The 25092-nt window shown below is 37.9% G+C and overlaps 1 protein-coding gene and 2 non-coding genes across 3 annotated transcripts; 1 reads left to right on the top strand and 2 right to left on the bottom strand.

Annotated features, from left to right (window-relative positions):
* Nucleotides 1–3337: 3337 nt before the first annotated feature.
* On the top strand, nt 3338–5502 carry LOC110776330 (uncharacterized). Its single transcript, XM_021980881.2, has 5 exons — nt 3338–3720; nt 4179–4256; nt 4403–4502; nt 4703–4845; nt 4926–5502. Exons 1-5 carry the CDS (start codon nt 3433–3435, stop codon nt 5157–5159), a joined length of 843 nt encoding a protein of 280 aa, XP_021836573.1. The 5' UTR covers nt 3338–3432; the 3' UTR covers nt 5160–5502.
* TRNAG-UCC (transfer RNA glycine (anticodon UCC)) lies at nt 5231–5302 on the bottom strand. Its single transcript has one exon. It is a non-coding gene; the product is annotated as a tRNA-Gly (tRNA).
* A 16345-nt stretch (nt 5503–21847) lies between the features above and the next one.
* On the bottom strand, nt 21848–21919 carry TRNAG-UCC (transfer RNA glycine (anticodon UCC)). The gene has a single exon. It is a non-coding gene; the product is annotated as a tRNA-Gly (tRNA).
* Between the last annotated feature and the right edge of the window lie 3173 nt (nt 21920–25092).

The following is a 25092-nucleotide window of genomic DNA, read 5'->3' on the forward strand; positions in this document are numbered from 1 at the left end:
TACACGAATTCTACTTAATCAATTTATCCAATAGGAATAGACATTTAATCATACACTGACTCTTGCAGATTCAGGAATCTCGCATGAGCTGAAACTCACACACACACGGCAGCCACAAGGGCTGCCCATGCGCGTGCGAGCAGCAGCCCGCGCAGCACGGCCCACGCATGCGCGGCCTTGTGCGCGCTGGGCTGTGACGTGCGTGCTTGCTGGGCGATGGCCTGGCTTCGTGCTGGGCCTTCGTCCGGCAGGCCTCGTCCGATGCTAATTCGTACGATACGCTTCCGATTAAATTTCCATTTCCGGAATCCATTTCCGATACGAACAATATTTAATATTTCCGATTCCGGAATTAATTTCCGTTTCGAACAAATATTTAATATTTCCGTTTCCGGAATTATTTTCCGATTCCGGTAATATTTCCGATTCTGACAATATTTCCGTTTCCGGCAATATTTCCAATTCTGGTAATATTTCCATTTCCAATAATATTTTCCGATACGTACCATGTTTCCGTTTCCGGCAACATCTACGACTTGGATAATATTCATATTTCCGATACGATCCATATTTCCGTTTCCGGCAATATCATCGTTTCCGGAGTATTCATTTCTTGCCTGTGACGATCTTAGCTCCCACTGAAACCAAGATCCGTCGTTTCCGAATATTCATAGATGGAGTATTTAATGCCATTAAATACTTGATCCGTTTACGTACTATTTGTGTGACCCTACGGGTTCAGTCAAGAGTAAGCTGTGGATTAATATCATTAATTCCACTTGAACTGAAGCGGCCTCTAGCTAGGCATTCAGCTCACTTGATCTCACTGAATTATTAACTTGTTAATTAATACTGAACCGCATTTATTAGACTTAACATAGAATGCATACTTGGACCAAGGGCATTATTTCCTTCACATATAAGACTAGTGATCATATAGTTATTGTGATCATAACATAGTAACTCTTATAACTAATAACATAGAGGACAACAAAGAACAAAAAAATAAAATTATAATATACATAAAAAACTATTCCGTATACCAAACATATAGTTACTATAATACAAGATATAATACTTATAAATATTATTGATGGTCATTTAGTCAAAGAGTTGCAGACCTAGTTGGTGTGGTAATAATATAGTAACTCGATCCATAAATAGTAACTATATCACTAAAAATATAGAATAAACATAAAAAACATGCACATAACATAATAAACTAACATAATACCTATTTCAAGCATATAGTAACTACTCCCTCCGTCCCTTAATACTCGACCTGTTTTGACCAGACACGCTTGCCAATGCACAATTTTGACCACCAATTTCTTTAACTACATATTATAAAAACTTATAAAAATATTACTATTTTGAAAATATATATTAAGATGAAGCCAACAATATATTATATACTAACATTTGTTTTCATGTACTAGAAATAAAATAGGGTCAAAGTGAATTATGTGAATAGTGTGAAAAGTCAAAACGGGCCGAGTATTAAGGGACGGAGGGAGTATATAGAACATACAATAACTTTTGAAGAAAATAAACATATGGTAACAAATCATGATAAAATAAACATAGTACCTATTTCAAATATATAGTAACTATATAAAACATATAGTAACTATATAAAACATATAGTGACTATTATTATCATATACGAAGTAGTAACTATTGTACACATATAGTAACCATTATAATCATATAGTCACTATCTAAGAAGCGGACAAAAAACATACTCCAAAAAACATAGTACATAATGTAATCGTATAGTAATTATTATTTATCAAAAAGTCACTATAAACTGTTCATAACATAATAGCTATCTTAAACACATAGTTACTGTTTTAAACTTATAATAAATTTCTAAAAAATATAGTAACTATTTTAAACACATAGTTACTGTTTTATAGTTATAGTAACTTTAAAAAAAAAAAATAGCTACCCTAAAAACTACCACTAACATAAACACAACGAACATTCCAGTGACTATTAAAAACACTACTTTGCAACATAAATTAAAGGTAACTATATCATTTATATACTAACTATGTGAAACACTAACCCTAATTTCAACAAAACAACAAACATTTCAAATCACTCAACAAATAAACAATACAATAAGTTCTAAAATATACCAGAAGTAGGCACAATAGCTAAATTGTTGTAAAACAATAGATCAGACAATGTAAATGAGATCTTAAGATACCTTCAAAGCCGGGTGGATGACTGATTGTCGCCAGATCTATCGTCGCACCGGCAACATCGTCGTTTTTAGGACCGGTAATTACCATTTTTTCACCATTGTAACACAAATTCAAACTACAAAGTGAATTTCGAGTAATTTGTTGTCTTGATTTCGACACAAAACCTAAAAATTATTGTTGAAACTGAAACGAAGAGTGAAATTAAGAGAGCAGTTGAGAGCAGCAGAGGAGAGAGAAGTTGAGAGAGCAGTTGAAAGATGAGAGAGAAGTTGAGAGAGGAGAGAGAAATTGCAGAAAATGAAACCACAAAAACTGAAGAATGTTTTTTAAATGGTTTATATACTTGAATAAAGGCAGGTGACACTCCCATCACAGGTTATTACTCTTTTGCCCTGGTCCACGGTTTATATTAGTGTAAATGTTATCCTTTTTATTCCTGATTCTTTGCCTTTTGTTTCTCCAATGACGTGATTTTGTAGGGTATTAACTGATTTCTCTATTTCCCTTTCGAATGCATTTAATAAACTAATAATAATATAATTTGTGGTTAATAGGGGTACTTTATTCTATTTCATAGGGGACACCAAAAGTGCAATTGCTAAATTGACTACAAAAATTCTCCTGTAGAATAGAGATTCACTTATCTTAAAGGCACTGATAATGTTAGCCCGAGACACAACACAATAAACACGAGCACATGTAGACATGAAAAAAATAAGCTCAACTGCTCAACACAGCAGGCACGAAGTCGTGTTTCATGGTTCCCTCCTTCTACCAATTTTGAAGCTTTACTCATGATTCACGATTTTGGACTTGGGAGTAGTATATTGTATTTCTAAAGATATTCTTACACAGTCCACCAAATTCATGTCTCTACTAACTCGATTATTACTCATCAATCATGTGAATTGTGAATCCCATCCTTTGACAACTCAAATTGAGTTGTGATTTTGCGAATGGTACCACGTTTGTCGTTTTCTGCACTCAAGTATATTTAAATCGTGTATAATAATTGGTTGGCTACAGTTGATTCACCCGCCATAATCAGATCATTATGTTCATCTTCTCCAACGGTCCATTCCCGCCAACAATAACTTCCAAAATTTTTGTGGGGCCCATCACAGATTTTTCCTCCTTCAATCATAGACTTCGATATTTCTTTCACTTTTCTCAATTCTTCATTTCCAAATCCAAAAACTTTATTAAAAAAAAAAATCGAATGGGTTTTGCTATGATCAACTCATCAACTTCTTTACATCCATGTTTTTCATCACCCATAATAAAAAAGACAAATTACGCACCTAGATTTACGAAACGATTCGATTTTTCTCGCTCTCGAATCGTTTCTTTGAGCTCAGCATCTTCAGCAACGCCGCCATCTCCCAGTGAATCGGTTACCCCACTTGTCGGAAATTCCCCCAATTCATCAAACCCTAATCTAAGTAACTCTGCTAATGGGAGCCCTTTTGTTAAATTTGTTCAATCCGCTGAGTCTACTATTGAAAGGGTAAATCTTTTGATCTTATTGTGGTGTTTTAGGGTTAATTAAGTGTTGGGGTTAATTTAATTTCTCTGTTTTTCTTGTTAATTGCAATGGGGAATGTGCACACGTGCAGCTGTGAAACTGAAATTAGTGTCATTTGATGTTATTGTGTTATTGTGTTAATTTTCAAGTGTTGCCATTAATCAGTTTACTAATCATTTCTAAATTTGGTAATGATAAGGCCCTCTTGCAGGGTTCTTAATACAACTTCTCCCGGTCCTCCGAGGAGCTCTAAACTCGTACAACCTGAACTCCTTATGCTTAATCATGTTTAGACGATTTCAGCTTTGTTTGTTACAGACAGCATAGTTTGACAATTTTTTCATTGCAAGAATGAAGCTGCTTATGTGTTGATCATGTGATGTTATCAGTTTTTGAGGTCATCCTCACTATGTCTCAAATCCTTGCTCTTTTCTTTGCAGATTATATTCGACTTCCGGTTCTTGGCACTTCTTGCTGTTGGAGGGTCACTAGCTGGTTCAGTGCTATGTTTCATGAATGTAATTTTCTGTCTACCCTTGGTATACATTGCAGTATCATGTACTCATGTAATATCTTTATTCAGTAAATTGAGCTTTGTGAGCAATATCACAAACTCGTTCTATGAGATGAAATATGAGACATAGGTTACATTTGATGTCTGCAGGGTTGTGTATATGTTGCTGACGCGTATAGAATTTATTGGACATCCTGTCTCAAAGGAAATCACAGTGGAAATATGGTCCTCCGGTTGGTGGAAGCTATTGGTGAGAATTCTTTCCCTCTCCATTCTCCATGTCATTTTGCTTAAACCTTAAAAAAAAGTTACTTAAACTGAATCGTTTTCTCTGCATACTGATCTTGTTTCTTGTCCTTTATTTCCTCAAAGTTTGAGGAGGGCAAGCAAGATTGACCTGTTTAGATCATAAAGTGTATCCTTGTTTTGATGAAATTTGTTGGTATGCAGATGTGTATCTTGCCGGAACTGTTATGTTGGTATTTGCTATGGGTTTGTATGGGTTATTCATCAGTAATTCCTCTGGCGATGTGCATCCAAGTTCTGATAGGGCCCTGAAGGGCTCATCCTTGTTTGGAATGTTCGCTCTGAAGGTGATTGCAGATTACACCAACTCTTTAACTTTTTTATGTTTCTTTCCGAAGTTACAATATATGGTGTTTACAAATTTCAGGAGAGGCCTAGGTGGATGAAAATTAGCTCCCTTGGCGAACTGAAAACAAAAGTGGGACACGTCATTGTGATGATTCTCATAGTAAAGATGTTCGAGAGGAGCAAGATGGTGACAATAGCCACTGGCATGGATCTGCTGAGTTATGCTGTCTGCATTTTCCTGTCGTCTGCTTCGTTGTATATCCTTCACAATCTGCACAAGTCAGATGAAAACGGCCATCATGTCCCTTCTTAACGGATCGATCATCTTTCTCAAACTCCAGTATCAAGATCAAAAAGATCAAAAAGGAAAAGGGGGTAACAAAATGCGTCTGCCGGGAGTCGAACCCGGGTCTATTGCTTGGAAGGCAATTATCCTAACCGTTGGACTACAGACGCTTGTTGTTGTTGACAAATATTACATACTATATCATTTCTAACGAGGGAATAAGTTGTTTAGATTGTCTTTCCAGCTGGAATGTTTTCTGAAGACATGTAAGTGCTTTTTTAATCAACTAGTGTTGCTTAGACCGCACGCTACGCGTGGGGTTTCGCAAGACAAAAATAAATTGTTAAATATATGAAGAATTTGTTGGAAATTCTCATTGGGAAACACAAAGGGAAAAAAGTGAGTGAAAATAAAAGAGTCCCACATGGAAAAAACTCTTCATATTCTCCTTGTTTATTAATTGGGGAATGAGTTTAACTCTTGTTTAAGAAAGCGTGAGAGTGGTATGGATAACATCACACACGCGCGCGCGCGCCGGGCCGGGCCCGGGCCTCGGGCCTCGGTACTCGGTACTCGGTACTCGGTACTTGGGAATGCGGGCGTGAGGTGGGTTTTGTGGGTCAACCCTATTCTTTTTGGTAACTGGACCGTTTTGGTTAAGTCATTGTTACGGGAATCTGTATTGATTACGTAACCGTTGGATTAATTACCATTAATTACGTCCGTTACTACATTCAATGTTTCTGACCGTTTTTTGCTGTTGCAATATTCATTCCCTCAGTCGTTTTTGTCTGTTGAGTTGCTCTCCTTCTGATTACTTAAATCAGAGTTTTAGTTTCCTTCAAACACTGAAAATCATTCACACAAATACGAAAACACATTCTTTCTCTCACAAAAAATTGCTCTCGGTTTTGGGCATACGTTCTGACTCCATCCGGCTTTGTGAGTGCACACAACGTCGGAGTTGCGCTAATCGTGAAGGGCGACCGCATTCTGTTCTACTGCACCGGGAGGTAGCGCGGAATCGTCTTTTAGGACAGTGGGTGTCCACGACGCAACAATTGTTCTTCGTTCAGTTCATCGAATCAGATAAGTTTGTTCTAATTTTTGGTTTAGTCGCAACAATCTAAAAGACGATTCTTATGGCTTTGACTTCGAAATTCATGATTCTTGATATGTCTAAGTTAGAACCTCTTGATGGCAAGAATTATAAACGTTGGGCTGTTAGGATGCGATTCTATTTAGAACAAATTGAGATTGCTTATGTGCTTGATGATGTTGTCGAACCTGATGATGAAACTGAATTGCATGCTTTTGAGTTGAAATTTGCTAAAGATGATAGGACATGTAAGGGCATGTTGCTGCATCATACGTCGAATGCATTGCTTGATATCTATATGGGGTTTGGTCATGCTAGGGATATTTGGGATGCATTAGAAAAGAAGTATGGAACTGATGATGCTGGTACTAAGCGTTATTGTGTCAGTAAGTGGTTAGGTTTTCAAGTTCAAGATGATAAACCAATTATTGATCAGATTCATGCTTATGAAAATATTTGCTTTGCTATGGCTGCCGAGGGTTTGGGTATTTGTGATATTACTCTTGCTATAGTTTTAACTGAGAAACTCCCACCCTCTTGGAAAGATTTTCGTAATCAGTTGATGCATAAAAAGAAGGACCTTACCTTAGAGGAGCTTGTAGGTCACCTGAAAATTGAGGAGGAAAATCGTATTAAGGATAAGGGTCAATCTGTGTTTTCCGGTTCCGCTAAGGCTAACCTTGTAGAACCTAAGCCTAATGCATATTCTGATAGGTTTAAGGGAAAGGGCAGTCCTTTCAAGCCTCAAGGGAAACCAATGAAGTATAAGTTCAAGGGGAAATGTTTTGAATGTGGGAAAACTGGTTACAAGTCTGTAGATTGCAGATCCAAGAAGAAGCCGGATCAGAACCAAGCCAACCTTGCTGAAGCTAATGAAGTTTCTAATCCTAACCATTTTATTGCTGTTGTTTCAGAAGCTAACTTGACAGGTAATGTTGCTGAATGGATCGTAAATACTGGAGCAACGAGACACATCTGCACCAACAAAGACATGTTCACTACCTACGAAAAAATTGATGGTGAAAATGTCTTCATGGGTAATTCATCTTCTGCAACTGTTCAAGGCAAAGGGAAGATCGTTCTCACTCTTACCTCTGGAAAACTTATTACTCTTACCAATGTGTTGCATGTTCCAGAAATGCGTAGGAACCTGATTTCTGGTAGCTTGCTAATGAAGGCTGGATTGAAGCTTTCATTTGATTCTGATAGGCTTGTTATTACTCACAATGGGGAGTTTGTGGGAAAGGGTTTCTGTAATGGGGGTTTATTTACTCTTGATGTCAAACTTGAAATTATGAATAAGAATGCTAGTACTTCTTCTGTTTATATTGCTGAGTCTATTGATTTATGGCATGCAAGGTTGGGTCATCTCAACATTGCTTCAATTAAAAAGCTTAAACAACTTAATTTGATCCCCAGTTTTTCTAAAACTGATTTTGCAAAATGTGAAGTATGTGTTGAGGCCAAGTTTGCAAAGAAGCCATTTAAATCAATAGATAGACAAACTGAAGTACTAGAGCTTGTTCATAGTGACTTGGGGGATTTTAAAAATTATGAGAGCAGGGGTGGTAAAAGGTATTATATTACTTTTGTTGATGACTGCTCAAGATTTACCATGGTTTATCTTCTCAGGTCAAAAGATGAGGCTGAGGAAATGTTCCTCAAATACAAGGCCGAAGTGGAGAACCAACTTGATAGGAAGATCAAGAGACTTAGGAGTGATAGGGGTGGTGAGTATGACCCTAACACTCTTAAGGCATTTTGTGAGCAGAATGGGATCATACATGAGACAACGGCTCCCTACACACCCGAGCAGAACGGGATTGCTGAAAGGAAGAACAGAACATTGAAGAACATGATGAATTCTATGCTTATTAGTTCTGGGTTTTCTGATAACATGTGGGGGGAAGCTATATTATCTGCTTGTCATGTTTTGAACAGGGTACCTCACAAGAAGCTAGACAAGACTCCATATGAAATATGGAAGGGTCGTGCACCTAACCTAAGTTACTTGAAAGTGTGGGGGTGTCTAGCAAAGGTGGCTATACCCAGCTTCAAAAGGGACAAGATTGGTCCTAAAACTGTTGATTGTATTTTTATTGGTTATGCTTACCAAAGTGCTGCATATCGTTTTCTTGTTAAGGGTGCTAACAATTCTTATGCAGGTGGTAACATCATTGAGGCAAGAGATGCCGAGTTTTTTGAAACTGTATTTCCTTTGAAAATATCTTGTATCAATGATGTGCCTTCTTCTAACACTTCTTCCAGTATGCCTGTTGCTGCTCCTCCCACCTCTAATGTGAATTCTGAATTGGAGCCAAGGAGGAGCAAGAGGGCAAGAAAGGAAACCAGTTATGGTGATGATTTTATTACTACTTTCTTAACTGAACCTTACTTGATTGATGATGACTTTGTTTATGTCTTTATTTTGGAAGATGATCCTAGAACCTATGAAGAGGCTATGAAATCTGTTGATGCAGTGTTTTGGAAAGAGGCAATAGATAGTGAACTTCAGTCAATCCTAAGTAAAAATACTTGAGAGTTGGTTGATTTGCCTAGGGGTTGCAAGCCCATTACTTGTAAATGGATCTTTAGGAAAAAATTGAAATCCACTGGATCCATTGACAAGTATAAGGCTAGAATTGTGGTAAGGGGATTCACCCAAAGGCATGGTGTTGATTATTTTGATACTTACTCTCTTGTCACTAAAATTGCTACTATTAGAAATTTGATTGCTCTTGCTTGCATTCATGATCTTGTTGTGCATCAAATGGATGTTAAAACTGCATTTTTAAATGGTGATTTGGATGAGGAAATTTACATGGTTCAACCAGAAGGGTTTGTTGTTCCTGGTCAAGAGAATAAGGTTTGAAAATTAGTCAAGTCTTTGTATGGGCTTAAGCAAGCTCCAAAGCAATGGCATGACAAATTTGACAAGACTATGACAGGTAATGGGTTCCATGTAAATGAAGGTGATTCTTGTGTTTACTCTAAGCATGATTCTGATGGTTGTGTGATTATTTGTCTTTATGTGGATGATATGTTAATTTTTGGGACTAACTTGGATCGTGTAAATGAGACAAAAAGTTTTCTAAGTTCTAAATTTGAAATGAAAGATATGGGTGAGGCAGATGTGATTTTAGGAGTAAAAATCAAGAGAACTCCAAATGGCATTTGTCTTAGCCAAGCTCACTATGTTGAAAAATTACTTAAAAAGTTTAACTCTTTTGACGTCGATCCAGTTAGGACTCCCTATGATCCAAGCATCCACTTAAAGAAAAATAATGGTGATCCTGTTAGCCAATCTGAATATGCTAAGATTATTGGTAGTGTTTGTTAGGTTATGATACATATGACAATACATAAATCATGCGGAAACAACCATTAAGCCAGGAATACATATTATTTACACATAATCATATAGCATAATTTAGATGCATACTCTTTGTTGCGTGCCTTCCCTAGCTGCGCCCGAACCGAACAAGAACAAGTCTTTAGGACTCCAAGTGTCGTCCCTCCGTAGATAGTCCACAGCACGTCCGGATCCGCCTTAAGATTGACCAACTAGAATCGCCCTTAAGGTACTAGAATTTTCGGCACTATTGAGCAAGGAATGTGGCTGAATTTTTCTCTTAAAACTCACTTTTGAATACTTGAATTAATCTCTTAAAATATGTGACCCTAGGCACGTATTTATAGAGTTATGGAAAGGGAATTGGAATCCTAGTAGGATACGAATTAATTAAACTTAGAATCCTACAAGAACTCTAATTAATTAATTTATCCTTTTAGGAATAGGAATTTAATCATATACTAATTCTAATAGTTTTAGGAATCGTGCATGAACACAAACTCACACACGCACGGCAGCCACGATGGGCCGCCCATGCGTGTGCGTGCGAGCAGCAGCCCACGCAGCGAGGCCATGGCCTTGGCGCGCGCTGGGCCTGCCTTGCGGTGGGCCTAGGCGCTGCCTTGGCTGGGCGCGCGTTTGGCTTGCTGGGCGATGGCCCGACTTCGTGCTGGGCCTTCGTCCGGCAGGCCTCGTCCGATGCTAATTCGTACGATACGATTCCGATTAAATTCCCGGTTCCGGAATTCATTTCCGATACGAACAATATTTAATATTTCCGATTCCGGAATCAATTTCCGTTTCGAACAAATATTTAATATTTCCGTTTCCGGAATTATTTTCCGATTCCGATAATATTTCCGATTCTGACAATATTTCCGTTTCCGGCAATATTTCCGATTCTGGTAATATTTCCATTTCCGATAATATTTTCCGATACGTACCATGTTTCCGTTTCCGGCAACATCTACGACTTGGATAATATTTATATTTCCGATACGATCCATATTTCCGTTTCCGGCAATATCATCGTTTCCGGAGTATTCATTTCTTGCCTGTGACGATCTCAGCTCCCACTGAAACCAAGATCCGTCGATTCCGAATATCCATAGATGGAGTATCTAATGCCATTAAATACTTGATCCGTTTACGTACTATTTGTGTGACCCTACGGGTTCAGTCAAGAGTAAGCTGTGGATTAATATTATTAATTCCACTTGAACTGAAGCGGCCTCTAGCTAGGCATTAAGCTCACTTGATCTCACTGAATTATTAACTTGTTAATTAATACTGAACCGCATTTATTAGACTTAACATAGAATGCATACTTGGACCAAGGGCATTATTTCCTTCAGTCTCCCACTTGTCCTTAGGGACAAGTGTGCATTTACTAATTCCTTTGTCGCTCGATGCTTGCTCTTGAACATAAGGTAAGAGTTGTCATCCTTATTATGTCCAGAGGTGTTCCTCGGTTTCAGAGTTCAACTGATCAAATAAACAGATAATCATAGCCTATGATTCATCCGAGCACGGCCATGCATTTCACAGTTTCTAGCTCTCCGAGTGGCCTTGTACAACTTTTAAGCATCTCATCCCGATTTATGGGAGGACAATCCCAATCTTGCGATCTTGAGATTAGACTTCGTTTGATAGGTGATTACCTGAGCGTTGCCTTTATAGCCTCCTTTTACGGTGCGACGGTTGGTCAACGTCAAAGCAACCAGTTCTCAAACAAGTAATCTCAAATCACTCAGGTATTGAGGATTTAGTGTCTAATAATTTAATGAAATTTACTTATGACAGACTTTCATCTCTTACAGTAAAGTTTCATAGGTCTTGTCCGATACTAGTCTTCCCAAAGTAAGTATCTATGCAAATGATTATGACATTGCCATGTCCACATAGTTCAAGAAACAGAACTACTAGTCATCTTGCATTCTAGTCGTCTAACGTTTTCTATGCGTCCATTTTTATAGAAAACTCCGACTAGGGACCATTTCAACCTTTGACATTCAAGTTCACTTGATAGACATTTCTTAGTCACAGGACTGGTCCTGACAGTCTATCTTGAATATATCGTCAAATTGAAGGGACTCATCATTTAATAAACCACAAATTAAATGGAAAAATGAATTCTTTTCATTTATTGTGAATGATTAACCAATAATGTTTTACAAAGATTTAAACTCTAAAACTTCAAAACATTAAACAGAGACATCAAAGCCATTCTCCAATATGCTTGATTCCCATAGCTGCAGTGTGCGAGTTGTGCTTCGCCTGCGGCAGAGGTTTAGTTAATGGATCTGATATGTTGTCATCAGTTCCATTTTTGCTTATCTCGACTTCTTTTCTTTCAACGAACTCTCGTAGAAGGTGAAATCTACGAAGTACATGCTTGACTCTCTGGTGGTGTCTAGGCTCTTTTGCCTGTGCAATAGCTCCGTTATTGTCACAATACAGGGCTATTGGTCCTTTAATGGAGGGGACTACACCAAGTTCACCTATGAACTTCCTTAGCCATATAGCTTCCTTTGCTGCTTCATGTGCAGCAATGTACTCCGCTTCAGTTGTAGAATCCGCAATGGTGCTTTGCTTAGCACTTTTCCAGCTTACTGCTCCTCCGTTGAGGCAGAAGACAAACCCAGACTGTGATCTGAAATCATCTTTGTCCGTTTGGAAACTTGCGTCCGTATAGCCTTTAACATTTAATTCATCATCTCCACCATAGACCAGGAAGTCATCTTTGTGCCTTTTCAGGTACTTCAGAATGTTATTGGCAGCAGTCCAATGCGCCTCTCCTGGGTCTGACTGGTATCTGCTCGTAGCACTAAGTGCGTACGCAACATCCGGGCGTGTACATATCATAGCATACATTATTGAACCAATCAATGATGCATATGGAATCCCATTCATTCGTCTACGCTCATCAAGTGTTTTTGGGCACTGAGTCTTGCTTAGAGTCATTCCATGAGACATGGGTAGGTAGCCTCGCTTGGAGTCCGCCATCTTGAACCTATCAAGCACCTTATTGATATAAGTGCTTTGACTAAGTCCAATCATCCTTTTAGATCTATCTCTGTAAATCTTGATGCCCAATATGTACTGTGCTTCTCCTAGATCCTTCATCGAAAAACATTTCCCAAGCCAAATCTTGACAGAGTTCAACATAGGAATGTCATTTCCGATAAGTAATATGTCGTCGACATATAATACTAGGAAAGCAATTTTGCTCCCACTGACCTTCTTGTATACACAAGATTCGTCTGCGTTCTTGATGAAACCAAAGTCACTGACTGCTTCATCAAAACGTATATTCCAGCTCCTGGATGCCTGCTTCAATCCGTAGATTGATTTCTTTAGCTTGCATACCTTTTTAGCATTCTTTGGATCCTCAAAACCTTCAGGCTGTGTCATAAACACAGTTTCTGTTAAAACGCCGTTTAAGAAAGCAGTTTTGACATCCATCTGCCATATTTCGTAATCGTAATATGCAGCGATTGCTAACATTATCCGAATAGACTTTAGCATTGCAACTGGTGAAAAGGTTTCATCATAATCCACACCGTGGACTTGCCTGTAACCTTTTGCAACCAATCTAGCTTTGAAAACTTCAAGTTTCCCATCCTTGTCCTTTTTCAGTTTGAAAACCCATTTGCTTCCAATGGCTTGGTAGCCATCTGGCAAATCGACCAAATCCCATACTTGGTTTTCAGACATGGAGTCTAATTCAGATTGCATGGCTTCTTGCCATTGCTTGGAGCTAGGGCTCGTCATAGCTTGTTTGTAAGTCGCAGGTTCATCACTTTCAAGTAATAGAATGTCATAGCTCTCGTTCGTCAAAATACCTAAGTACCTTTCCGGTTGAGATCTATATCTTTGCGATCTACGCGGGGTAACATTTCTAGATTGACCATGATTCTCACCAGATTCTTCTAAAGATCTCTGAGTTTCATCCTGAATGTCATCTTGAGCATTCTCTAGAGTTTGTTGTTCGTCTCGAATTTCTTCGAGGTCTACTTTTCTCCCACTTGTCATTTTGGAAATGTGATCTTTCTCCAAAAAGACACCATCTCGAGCAACAAACACCTTGTTCTCAGATGTATTGTAGAAGTAATACCCCTTTGTTTCATTTGGATAGCCCACAAGGATACATTTGTCAGATTTTGGATGAAGTTTGTCTGAAATTAATCGTTTGACGTATACTTTACATCCCCAAATCTTAAGAAAAGACACATTTGGAGGCTTTCCAAACCATAATTCGTATGGAGTCTTTTCGACAGCTTTAGACGGAGCTCTATTTATAGTGAGTGTAGCTGTATTTAGTGCATGTCCCCAAAATTCTAATGGAAGTTCGGCCTGATCCATCATTGACCTGACCATGTCTAGCAAGGTTCTGTTCCTCCGTTCCGACACACCGTTCCATTGTGGTGTTCCAGGAGGAGTCAATTCTGATAGAATTCCACATTCTTTCAGATGGTCGTCAAATTCATAGCTCAGATATTCACCGCCTCTATCAGACCGCAGTGCCTTAATCTTCTTGCCTAATTGATTCTCTACTTCACTCTGAAATTCCTTGAATTTGTCAAAGGATTCAGACTTATGCTTCATTAGGTAGACATAACCATACCTACTGAAGTCATAAGTGAAAGTGATAAAGTAGCTGAAACCACCTCTAGCATTTGTACTCATTGGTCCACATACATCTGTATGGATTAAACCCAATAGTTCATTTGCTCTTTCTCCAACTTTAGAGAAAGGTTGCTTTGTCATTTTGCCAAGTAAACATGATTCGCATTTACCATAATCCTCTAAGTCAAATGGTTCTAGAATTCCTTCCTTTTGAAGTCTTTCTAAGCATTTTAAGTTTTATGGCCTAATCGACAATGCCACAGATAGGTGAGATCTGAATCATCCTTTTTGGCCTTTTTGGTATTTATGTTATAAACTTGTTTGTCGTGATCTAATAAATAAAGTCCATTGACTAATCTAGCAGATCCATAAAACATCTCTTTAAAATAAAACGAACAACTATTGTCTTTTATTAAAAAGGTAAATCCCTTAGCATCTAAGCAAGAAACTGAAATGATGTTTTTAGTAAGACTTGGAACATGGAAACAATCTTCCAGTTCTAAAACTAGCCCGGAGGGCAACGACAAATAGTAAGTTCCTACAGCTAATGCAGCAATCCGTGCTCCATTTCCCACTCGTAGGTCGACTTCACCCTTGCTCAACTTTCTACTTCTTCTTAGTCCCTGTGGATTGGAACATAAGTGTGAGCCACAACCTGTATCTAATACCCAAGAAGTTGAATTAGCAAGTATACAGTCTATAACGAAAATACCTGAAGATGGAACGACTGTTCCGTTCTTCTGATCTTCCTTTAGCTTTGGACATTCTCTTTTGTAATGGCCTATTCCATCACAATAAAGACAGCTTGATGTGGACTTGTCCTGCTTTGATTTAGCATTGCCCTTGGACTTTCCACCTTTCTTGAACGGTCTCCTTCTAGCCTTGAGTAAATCTTTGGCTTCACAGTCCAGTATTATTTCAGCCTTTCTGACAAGGTGAACAAATTCTGCAACTGTTTCTTCTCTTGGTTCACTTAGGTATAGTTGCTTGAAGCGACCAAACCCACTGTGTAGTGAATTGAGCAAGATAGAGACTGCCATCCTTTCGCTTATTGGTGTTCCTAGTAGACTTAGGCGATCAAAGTATGAACGCATAAGATCCACATGGAACCTCAGTGGGACGCTTACCCTCTGTTTAGTGCGAAGGAGCTGAACATGTGTTTCTTGGACCTCCATCCTATAACACCTGTTGGGAGAACTAACCTTTAGACCAGACATTGATTCAATCAACTTATGGACGTTCAGGTCCCTGTCCTCCGTGCTTCCACGACAGATATCCCTCAGATTCTTGATGAGCGTAAAAGGTTCATAGGCTACAAACCTTCTAGCCCAATCATCAGGGATATTGTTCAGCATGAGACTCATAACCTTTTTGAGATCCGCATCCCAGGCGTAAAATCTCTCAGGGGTCATGTCTCTGGCATAGTAGCTTGGCATGGGATGTTATAGTACATACTCAAGTCCATTGAGTTTGACTATTTCAACTAGCTTAGCTTCCCATTCAAGAAAATTTGCCAGGTTCAGCTTGACCATAAGCTCAGAACCCATGATGATGTTTTGATTGTTGTTTGCCATATTAAAAACTACAATTGAAAAGAATAAACAGATAAATAACCATTCACAGTTTCTCTTAATAAACTTAAATTCTAGCATACATGCATAATTCAATGTTTATTAAGCATTTTATTCAAGTTATGTGTTCCGGCAGGTGTGAATAAAATGATTCCAAGATCCTAAAATCATTGAAGAACTAAGCACAGTTTGTCGACTTAATCCTAAAACATCTTAGGTAAGCAAAAGCCTTTTGCTAATAGTCTAGAAACTATTCTTGGTTGATAGGTACGTCTAAGAACTTATTAGGTAAACCTATCGATTTTGCCACGACATAAAAGGACTCCTTACTTATATCGTTGAGTTTCACCAAAACTAACATGTACTCACAATTATTTGTGTACCTTGCCCCTTTAGGACCAATAAGTAACACCTCGCTGAGCGAAAACTATTACTAGATTGATGTAAAGGATATCCAAGCAAGTGTATATTTTGGCATGGCACCTTTTAACTCAATTTTTAAATTTGGAACTTAAGGCTCTTACTATGTTGGTTAGATTTTAAGTGAACTAAAATCCTTAATCATGCAACATAATCAAGCTTTTGATCTCATGCATTTTAAGACATATTTAAAAGCAATAAATAACTTAAAACATGCATAAGATAAATGTGATCTAGTATGGCCCGACTTCATCTTGAAGCTTTGACTTCAAAGTCCGTCTTGAAAATCTCCGTGGGAGGCACCATTTTCTTCAAATAGGATAAGCTATAACTAATTACAACTATTTGATGGTACGCAGACCATATTTGAATTGAAAAACAACTTTGGTACTTTAGACCAATTACATTCAAATTAATGGTACGCAGACCATATTTTCTATCCTATTTGGGCCATACTAGTCACTTCATAACCTGCAAAACAGTACATATACAATATATACCATTCACCCATTCATTATCATGAATGGCCCACATAGCTGGTTAGTAAAACACATTATGCATCACGTAAACATTTGCAGCAATTAATCAAGGGCACCAATAATCTACCAATTATTCAGTCCTTATTAATTCTAATCAAGTTGTTTTAACCTTAAGGATTTGTAGACCTAATCAAGAGTTTATGACTAAAAGGGCTCCCACTCAAACCAATAAATTCATATGCTTTACTAATTTTAAACATAAAAATGTATTTCAAGTCTAACCGGAAACATACAAATTTAATTAAAATTTAAAGCTCATATAAATTTATAATTGAATCCAAAAGTTTAATTTAATTTCAGTCGTATTTAAATTAATTCATGATTTTAATTTTAGTAAAATAATTAGAATAAATAAAATTTATTATAATTACAATATTCAAAATTAAAATCCTAGAAAATAATTTAAATTATTAATTTTAAAATTAATTAAAATTACGTAAACTGAAAAATTTCAAATTAAGCATTCAAAACGATCTAATCGTAACGCAAACACCCTACGCATCGCACGCCCATGGGCCGCACGCACACAGCCATCGCTGGCCATGTGCGCGCAGCCCATGCGCTCGTCGCATAGCTGCTGCATCTACCATCGCAAGCCATCGCACGCTTTGGTGCTCGCTGCGGGCGCTCCATCGCTCGCTGTGCGCGCGAGCCATTGCTCGCTGTGCGCGCGACATCGCTCGCTGTGCGCGCGACATCGCTCGCTGTGCGCGCGAGCCATTGCTCGCTGTGCGGGCGACATCGCTCGCTGTGCGCGCGAGCCATTGCTCGCTGTGCGCGCGAGCCATCGCGCGCGATCAACGCTGGGCGCAGCGCTCGTGGCACGCGAGCTTGCGCTCGATGCGCGCGAGGCTGCGCGCTCTTGCGCGAGGCAGTGCGCGTCGTGGCGCAGCTCGCTTGCTGCCCACACGCGACTGCCATGGCTCGCCTTTCGCCCATGCCCATTCGTCCATAGCTCGTGGCCCACGACACAAGGCAGGGCTGCTGCCTTGTGCTCGTGCACCATGCCTTGCTCATTGCATTCGTGCCGCACGGGCGACGAGCTCCCTTGCTCGTCGTCGCATGCCCGCACTATACAACACCCCTTAAGGGTAACACGAAGCGTCCATTGCTTTGTGCGTGCAAGTTATATGAACGAATCGCATAAAAATTTAAAATTTATATTTAAAATTAATGACAAATTAATAAATAATATTAATTTCATAATTTTAGGGCGAAAAATCGAAAATTTATTATTCAATTGATTTCCGATTGTATTGGATTCAAGTCTAGGTCATAAAAATTTAAAATTTATCATAAATTTACAATTTTTATGGTGGTTTTTAATCATAGGTTTCTAATTAAATTATAATTAATTATGAAAATCAAATTAATTCTAAATTATTCTAATTTTCAACAAATTAATCATAATTACAAATTAGATTGCATAATTAACAAGGCTAGGCATTCAAACTTGTTAAACATATACAGTAGGTCAATCAAAAATTCAAGATTTATCAACAAGAATCACAAATATTTAATTTAACATCTTAAATTTACGAAATTTTGCATTCGAAAAACTAAAACCTTCGAAAAGTCATAGTTAGGCTTCGAATTTGAGAATTCTGGGTTCGGCAGAAAAACACTATTTTTGTCAAAATTTTAGAATGCCTTTTACATGCGGAATTGACACAAAAATCACTCGATTTGGATGAGTAACGAAGAAACTGCCGAAAAACTGCGTACGTATAATTAAATAAACGCAATTTGCAATTAATTAACAATTACGAAAATTAATCACCCCTTTTAATTCATGCAAATTTGTAATATTTAACCATGTTCATGCAATTAGATTATGAAAATAATAAGGGGCTCGTGATACCACTGTTAGGTTATGATACATATGACAATACATAAATCATGCGGAAACAACCATTAAGCCAGGAATACATATTATTTACACATAATCATATAGCATAATTTAGATGCATACTCTTTGTTGCGTGCCTTCCCTAGCTGCGCCCAAACCGAACAAGAACAAGTCTTTAGGACTCCAAGTGTCGTCCCTCCGTAGATAGTCCACAGCACGTCCGGATCCGCCTTAAGATTGACCAACTAGAATCGCCCTTAAGGTACTAGAATTTTCGGCACTATTGAGCAAGGAATGTGGCTGAATTTTTCTCTTAAAACTCACTTTTGAATACTTGAATTAATCTCTTAAAATATGTGACCCTAGGCACGTATTTATAGAGTTATGGAAAGGGAATTGGAATCCTAGTAGGATACAAATTAATTAAACTTAGAATCCTACAAGAACTCTAATTAATTAATTTATCCTTTTAGGAATAGGAATTTAATCATATACTAATTCTAATAGTTTTAGGAATCGTGCATGAACACAAACTCACACACACACGGCAGCCACGATGGGCCGCCCATGCGTGTGCGTGCGAGCAGCAGCCCACGCAGCGAGGCCATGGCCTTGGCGCGCGCTGGGCCTGCCTTGCGGTGGGCCTGGGCGCTGCCTTGGCTGGGCGCGCGTTTGGCTTGCTGGGCGATGGCCCGACTTCGTGCTGGGCCTTCGTCCGGCAGGCCTCGTCCGATGCTAATTCGTACGATACGATTCCGATTAAATTCCCGGTTCCGGAATTCATTTCCGATACGAACAATATTTAATATTTCCGATTCCGGAATCAATTTCCGTTTCGAACAAATATTTAATATTTCCGTTTCCGGAATTATTTTCCGATTCCGATAATATTTCCGATTCTGACAATATTTCCGTTTCCGGCAATATTTCCGATTCTGGTAATATTTCCATTTCCGATAATATTTTCCGATACGTACCATGTTTCCGTTTCCGGCAACATCTACGACTTGGATAATATTTATATTTCCGATACGATCCATATTTCCGTTTTCGGCAATATCATCGTTTCCGGAGTATTCATTTCTTGCCTGTGACGATCTCAGCTCCCACTGAAACCAAGATCCGTCGATTCCGAATATCCATAGATGGAGTATCTAATGCCATTAAATACTTGATCCGTTTACGTACTATTTGTGTGACCCTACGGGTTCAGTCAAGAGTAAGCTGTGGATTAATATTATTAATTCCACTTGAACTGAAGCGGCCTCTAGCTAGGATTCAGCTCACTTGATCTCACTGAATTATTAACTTGTTAATTAATACTGAACCGCATTTATTAGACTTAACATAGAATGCATACTTGGACCAAGGGCATTATTTCCTTCAGTGTTATGTTTCTAATGAACTACACTAGACCTGACATTGCTTATTCTGTGAGTAGATTGAGCAGGTACACTCATAACCCAAGTCATGAACATTGGGATGCTTTGAAGAGATTGCTTAGGTACCTTAAGGGTACCATGGATTGGAGTTTGCACTACTCCAAGTTTCCAGGAGTTTTGGAAGGCTATTGCGATGCCAACTGGGTTTCTGGTTATGTTTTCACCCTAGGGGGTGGAGCTGTGTCATGGAAATCTTGTAAACAATCTTGTACTGCTATGTCTACTATGAAATCTGAGTTTATTGCTCTTGAATTGGCAGGTCATGAGGCAGAATGGTTGAGAAATGTGCTTGCAGATATTCCGCTGTGGGGGAAGCCAGCTCCTTCAGTTGCACTTCACTGTGATTCGCAAGCGGCTATTGCTGTGGCAAACAACCATGCCTACAATGGGAAGAAAAGGCACATTCGTTTGAGGCACAAGGCCGTCAAAGAATTATTGTCAAGTGGGGTGATATCACTAGACTATGTAAAGTCTGAAATGAACATTGCGGATCCGTTAACGAAAGGCCTATGTAGAAAACTAGTTTTGGAAACATCGGAAGGGATGGGGTTGAAGCCCATTGAATGAATTGTAAAATAATGAACTCCTACTCACAGAGTTCAAAGGACGACATTATGTTATAATTCGGAAGCACAAAATTTTATTTTTTGTCCATCCCCTAGATGTTATAATGTGCTTGCTACAATCGGAAAGAGGTTGAGCATACGGCTCTTAATGAACCCCATACCATATGTTTGGTGGTGTGAAGGTAGCTCACACTTGATGGGATTCACCTACGTAGGTGTGGAAGTGTGGCCGCTTCCTATGAGAATTGCGATGTGGGCTATTCTCTAGAGCACCTATGAGCATATCCAGGTCGGACGTATGGCCAGTATAAGGCGTCACTTTATTCGCGGAGTCAGAATGTCATATATATTCAGTTGCGTGCTTTAAGTGACGGGTTTCTAACTCCCTATCAAGTTCAATACGAAAGTCACTTGGTAGGAAAGAGATCATAGCTTAAATGTCACTAAGTGTTAATTCAAGTCGAAAGACATTGGCACCTATTCAATTGTTTTGTTTTGCCCAAAACCAATATCCTTCTCCTTTTTCCTTTCTTTTCCGCATATTCGAACCTGTGGGGGATTGTTGGAAATTCTCATTGGGAAACACAAAGGGAAAAAAGTGAGTGAAAATAAAAGAGTCCCACATGGAAAAAACTCTTCATATTCTCCTTGTTTATTAATTGGGGAATGAGTGTAACTCTTGTTTAAGAAAGCGTGAGAGTGGTATGGGTGGACACATCACCATGCGCGCGCGCGCCGGGCTCGGGCCTTGGGCCTTGGTACTTGGTACTTGGTACTTGGTACTTGGTACTTGGGTTCGCGGGCGTGGGGTGGGGTGGGGTGGGTTTTGTGGGTCAACCCTATTCTTTTTGGTAACTGGACCGTTTTGGTTAAGTCATTGTTACGGGAATCTGTATGATTATGTAACCGTTGGATTAATTACCATTAATTACGTCCGTTACTACATTCAATGTTTCTGACCGTTTTCAGCTCCCTTGGCGAACTGAAAACAAAAGTGGGACACGTCATTGTGATGATTCTCATAGTAAAGATGTTCGAGAGGAGCAAGATGGTGACAATAGCCACTGGCATGGATCTGCTGAGTTATGCTGTCTGCATTTTCCTGTCGTCTGCTTCGTTGTATATCCTTCACAATCTGCACAAGTCAGATGAAAACGGCCATCATGTCCCTTCTTAACGGATCGATCATCTTTCTCAAACTCCAGTATCAAGATAAAAAAGATCAAAAAGGAAAAGGGGGTAACAAAATGCGTCTGCCGGGAGTCGAACCCGGGTCTATTGCTTGGAAGGCAATTATCCTAACCGTTGGACTACAGACGCTTGTTGTTGTTGACAAATATTACATACTATATCATTTCTAACGAGGGAATAAGTTGTTTAGATTGTCTTTCCAGCTGGAATGTTTTCTGAAGACATGTAAGTGCTTTTTTAATCAACTAGTGTTGCTTAGACCGCACGCTACGCGTGGGGTTTCGCAAGACAAAAATAAATTGTTAAATATATGAAGAATTTGTTGGAAATTCTCATTGGGAAACACAAAGGGAAAAAAGTGAGTGAAAATAAAAGAGTCCCACATGGAAAAAACTCTTCATATTCTCCTTGTTTATTAATTGGGGAATGAGTTTAACTCTTGTTTAAGAAAGCGTGAGAGTGGTATGGGTGGACACATCACACGCGCGCGCGCGCCAGGCCGGGCTCGGGCCTCGGGCCTCGGGCCTCGGTACTTGGGAATGCGGGTGTGGGGTGGGTTTTGTGGGTCAACCCTATTCTTTTTGGTAACTGGACCGTTTTGGTTAAGTCATTGTTACGGGAATCTGTATTGATTACGTAACCGTTGGATTAATTACCATTAATTACGTCCGTTACTACATTCAATGTTTCTGACCGTTTTTGGCTGTTGCAATATTCATTCCCTCAGCCGTTTTTGTCTGTTGAGTTGCTCTCCTTCTGATTACTTAAATCAGAGTTTTAGTTTCCTTCAAACACCGAAAATCATTCACACAAATACGAAAACACATTCTTTCTCTCACAAAAAATTGCTCTCGGTTTTGGGCATACGTTCTGACTCCATCCGGCTTTGTGAGTGCACACAACGTCAGAGTTGCGCTAATCCTGGAGGGCGACCGCATTCTGTTCTACTGCACCGGGAGGTAGCGCGGAATCGTCTTTTAGGACAGTGGATGTCCACGACGCAACAATTGTTCTTCGTTCAGTTCATCGAATCAGATAAATTTGTTCTAATTTTTGGTTTAGTCGCAACAGAATTATTATAATGTAATTATCTAGTTGATAAATAATAACCTACAAATTTCTTTTTAAGGCTATGGTAGAGCGCCACCTAGGAAAACATTATAAACCAACCAATAAGAAATAAGATTTGTAATTTATTTTAGAATTAAAAAAATGTTTGTGACACGTAGATAAACCAACCAATAAGAAATAAGATTTGTAATAAGATTAGATCATTATCTTTTTTTTTTGAAATAAAATTAATTCATTAATAAAAAGTCATACGACATCTACAAAAGAAATCTGAATCTATCAAATACATAATAAATCGATTCAAATAAAACTCGTTTTCTGCAAAACTACGATCATCGCGCATCGACCATCTTGTATACCCTCTAACACATCGTTGTTTGATACAACCTTCAACGAGGGGGTCTTTTGATCTGTTGTAATTTTGATATTGAATTAAATTAGATTCAATTGATTGTAGATGTAAAACTGACATCTGCTGCGACACCGCACAAATCTTCATCGCTGAATCAATTTCTCCTGCGAAATTAAATAATATTCTCCCTCATACACCAGAAATTTAGGATCCTCTAACCTAAGAAAATTCTCCCTAAAAGGATAAGAAAAACCATGTCTTTCGAGGGAGAACAATTCCTCGCACAAGGAGGAAGTATTATTAAAACCCTAAAACTCAAATAAAATTAGAAAAAGAACAACAAAATAAAAAAGATCGGGGCTTTCCACCGATAAAATCGATGAAATCCCCTTCAAAATTCACTAATGGAGGCTAGGGTTTGAGGGAGGGAGAGAGAACGGCTGACGTATTTGTTAAATTTTGTTATAGACTTATAGGTATCGTATTACTTTTTATTTATGAATTGATTTTAAATTAGATCATTATCTTTGCAAATTGAAGTTGGAAGAGCCACTATTGCTGATACTACATATATTCGTAGTAGGATATACATATAGTAGCATATATATATAGAGTAGAGTTATAGTATTACGAGGGCTCCTAATACAATTGGTTTTTATGAGAATTGTGCGTGGATAATTTAACAATCCTAAACAAACGCATGCAATTGTATTACACCTCTAAAATTAAATTAGTAGCATATATTGTTGGTTAAACAAATTTAGTGTTCATTTATATCATAATTTTAAAGATATAATTTTGAATGATAATTTAACTAAAGCCCCTGGGCATTTTTTTAACACACGTAGTACACCAAATTTAAATCTCAAAATACAAATAAAATTTGTATTTATTTATTTAAACGTAAATTATTCTTTTTACACCCGTCAAAAAAAAGAAAAAAACATAACCCTTATTTTTTCTGAACACGAAATTATATTCAAGAAACTAGAGCATCCCGACCAATAAATCAAATACTTCCTCCGTATTTATTTAAAAGATACACTTTGACCGGCATGTAGTTTAGGAGAGTGAATTGAATTTATCAAAATAAGATGAAAGTGGGTTATTGAGTTATTATTTATTGTAAGAAATTGATAGTTGGTGAGTTTGCTATTGTAGTAAAAAAGAGTATGTGAATAAGTTTGAGGCCACAAGAATGAGAAAAAGGTTAATGTAATTGGAAGCGGGGACTATGACATGCCAAAAATAGAAAGTGTATCTTTTAATTACATACGGCCAAATAAGAAAATTGTATCTTTTAAATAAATATGGAGGGAATATATCTAAATAACAGAGGCAAATAGATATTTTAAATTTTTAATTACCTATATATATAACTCCATCCAAAATCAAATGCTCTAATAATAAAAAAAAAAATATCTAAAATAAAATTCAATCCAAAATCAAACACTAATCAAAATTTTGTATTAAAAAAACAGTAATCTTCATATTTACCTAAAATAGATAGGTGACTTTTAAAATTGACTAATAAAAATTAAAATTAAATTAATTTTGAAGTTATAAAAGATATCAATAAGTTCATGTAATTGAATTAATTTTAAATTATAAAAAGATTTAAATTTGTATTTCCAACCTTATAATGTCCCGTTACTCAATTTTGTCATTTTTGTGGTGCTAATTAACAAAGAGTACCTTTTTATTATTCAACTGTTAATAATAATTGTTCACAATAAGTTTATTTCACTTATCCACTTCAATTTCTTATTTTGTTCCATAAATTTAGTGTATAATATGAATTGAGTGATTTGAGGAAAAACATAAAAGAAAATAAAAACTAAATGCATGCACATACAAAAAAAAAAATGAACCGAAATGC

The sequence above is a fragment of the Spinacia oleracea genome, chromosome 1 (genome assembly GCF_020520425.1).
Source record: "Spinacia oleracea cultivar Varoflay chromosome 1, BTI_SOV_V1, whole genome shotgun sequence".
Lineage (NCBI taxonomy): Eukaryota > Viridiplantae > Streptophyta > Magnoliopsida > Caryophyllales > Amaranthaceae > Spinacia > Spinacia oleracea.

Excerpts from the sequence above, each read along its gene's own strand:
- LOC110776330 (XM_021980881.2), top strand. The coding sequence starts at position 3,433 with ATGGGTTTTGCTATGATCAACTCATCAACTTCTTTACATCCATGTTTT. Across the intron at positions 4,257-4,402 it reads CAGTGCTATGTTTCATGAAT|GGTTGTGTATATGTTGCTGA; the intron begins GTAATTTTCTGT and ends TGATGTCTGCAG. Across the intron at positions 4,503-4,702 it reads CCGGTTGGTGGAAGCTATTG|ATGTGTATCTTGCCGGAACT; the intron begins GTGAGAATTCTT and ends GTTGGTATGCAG.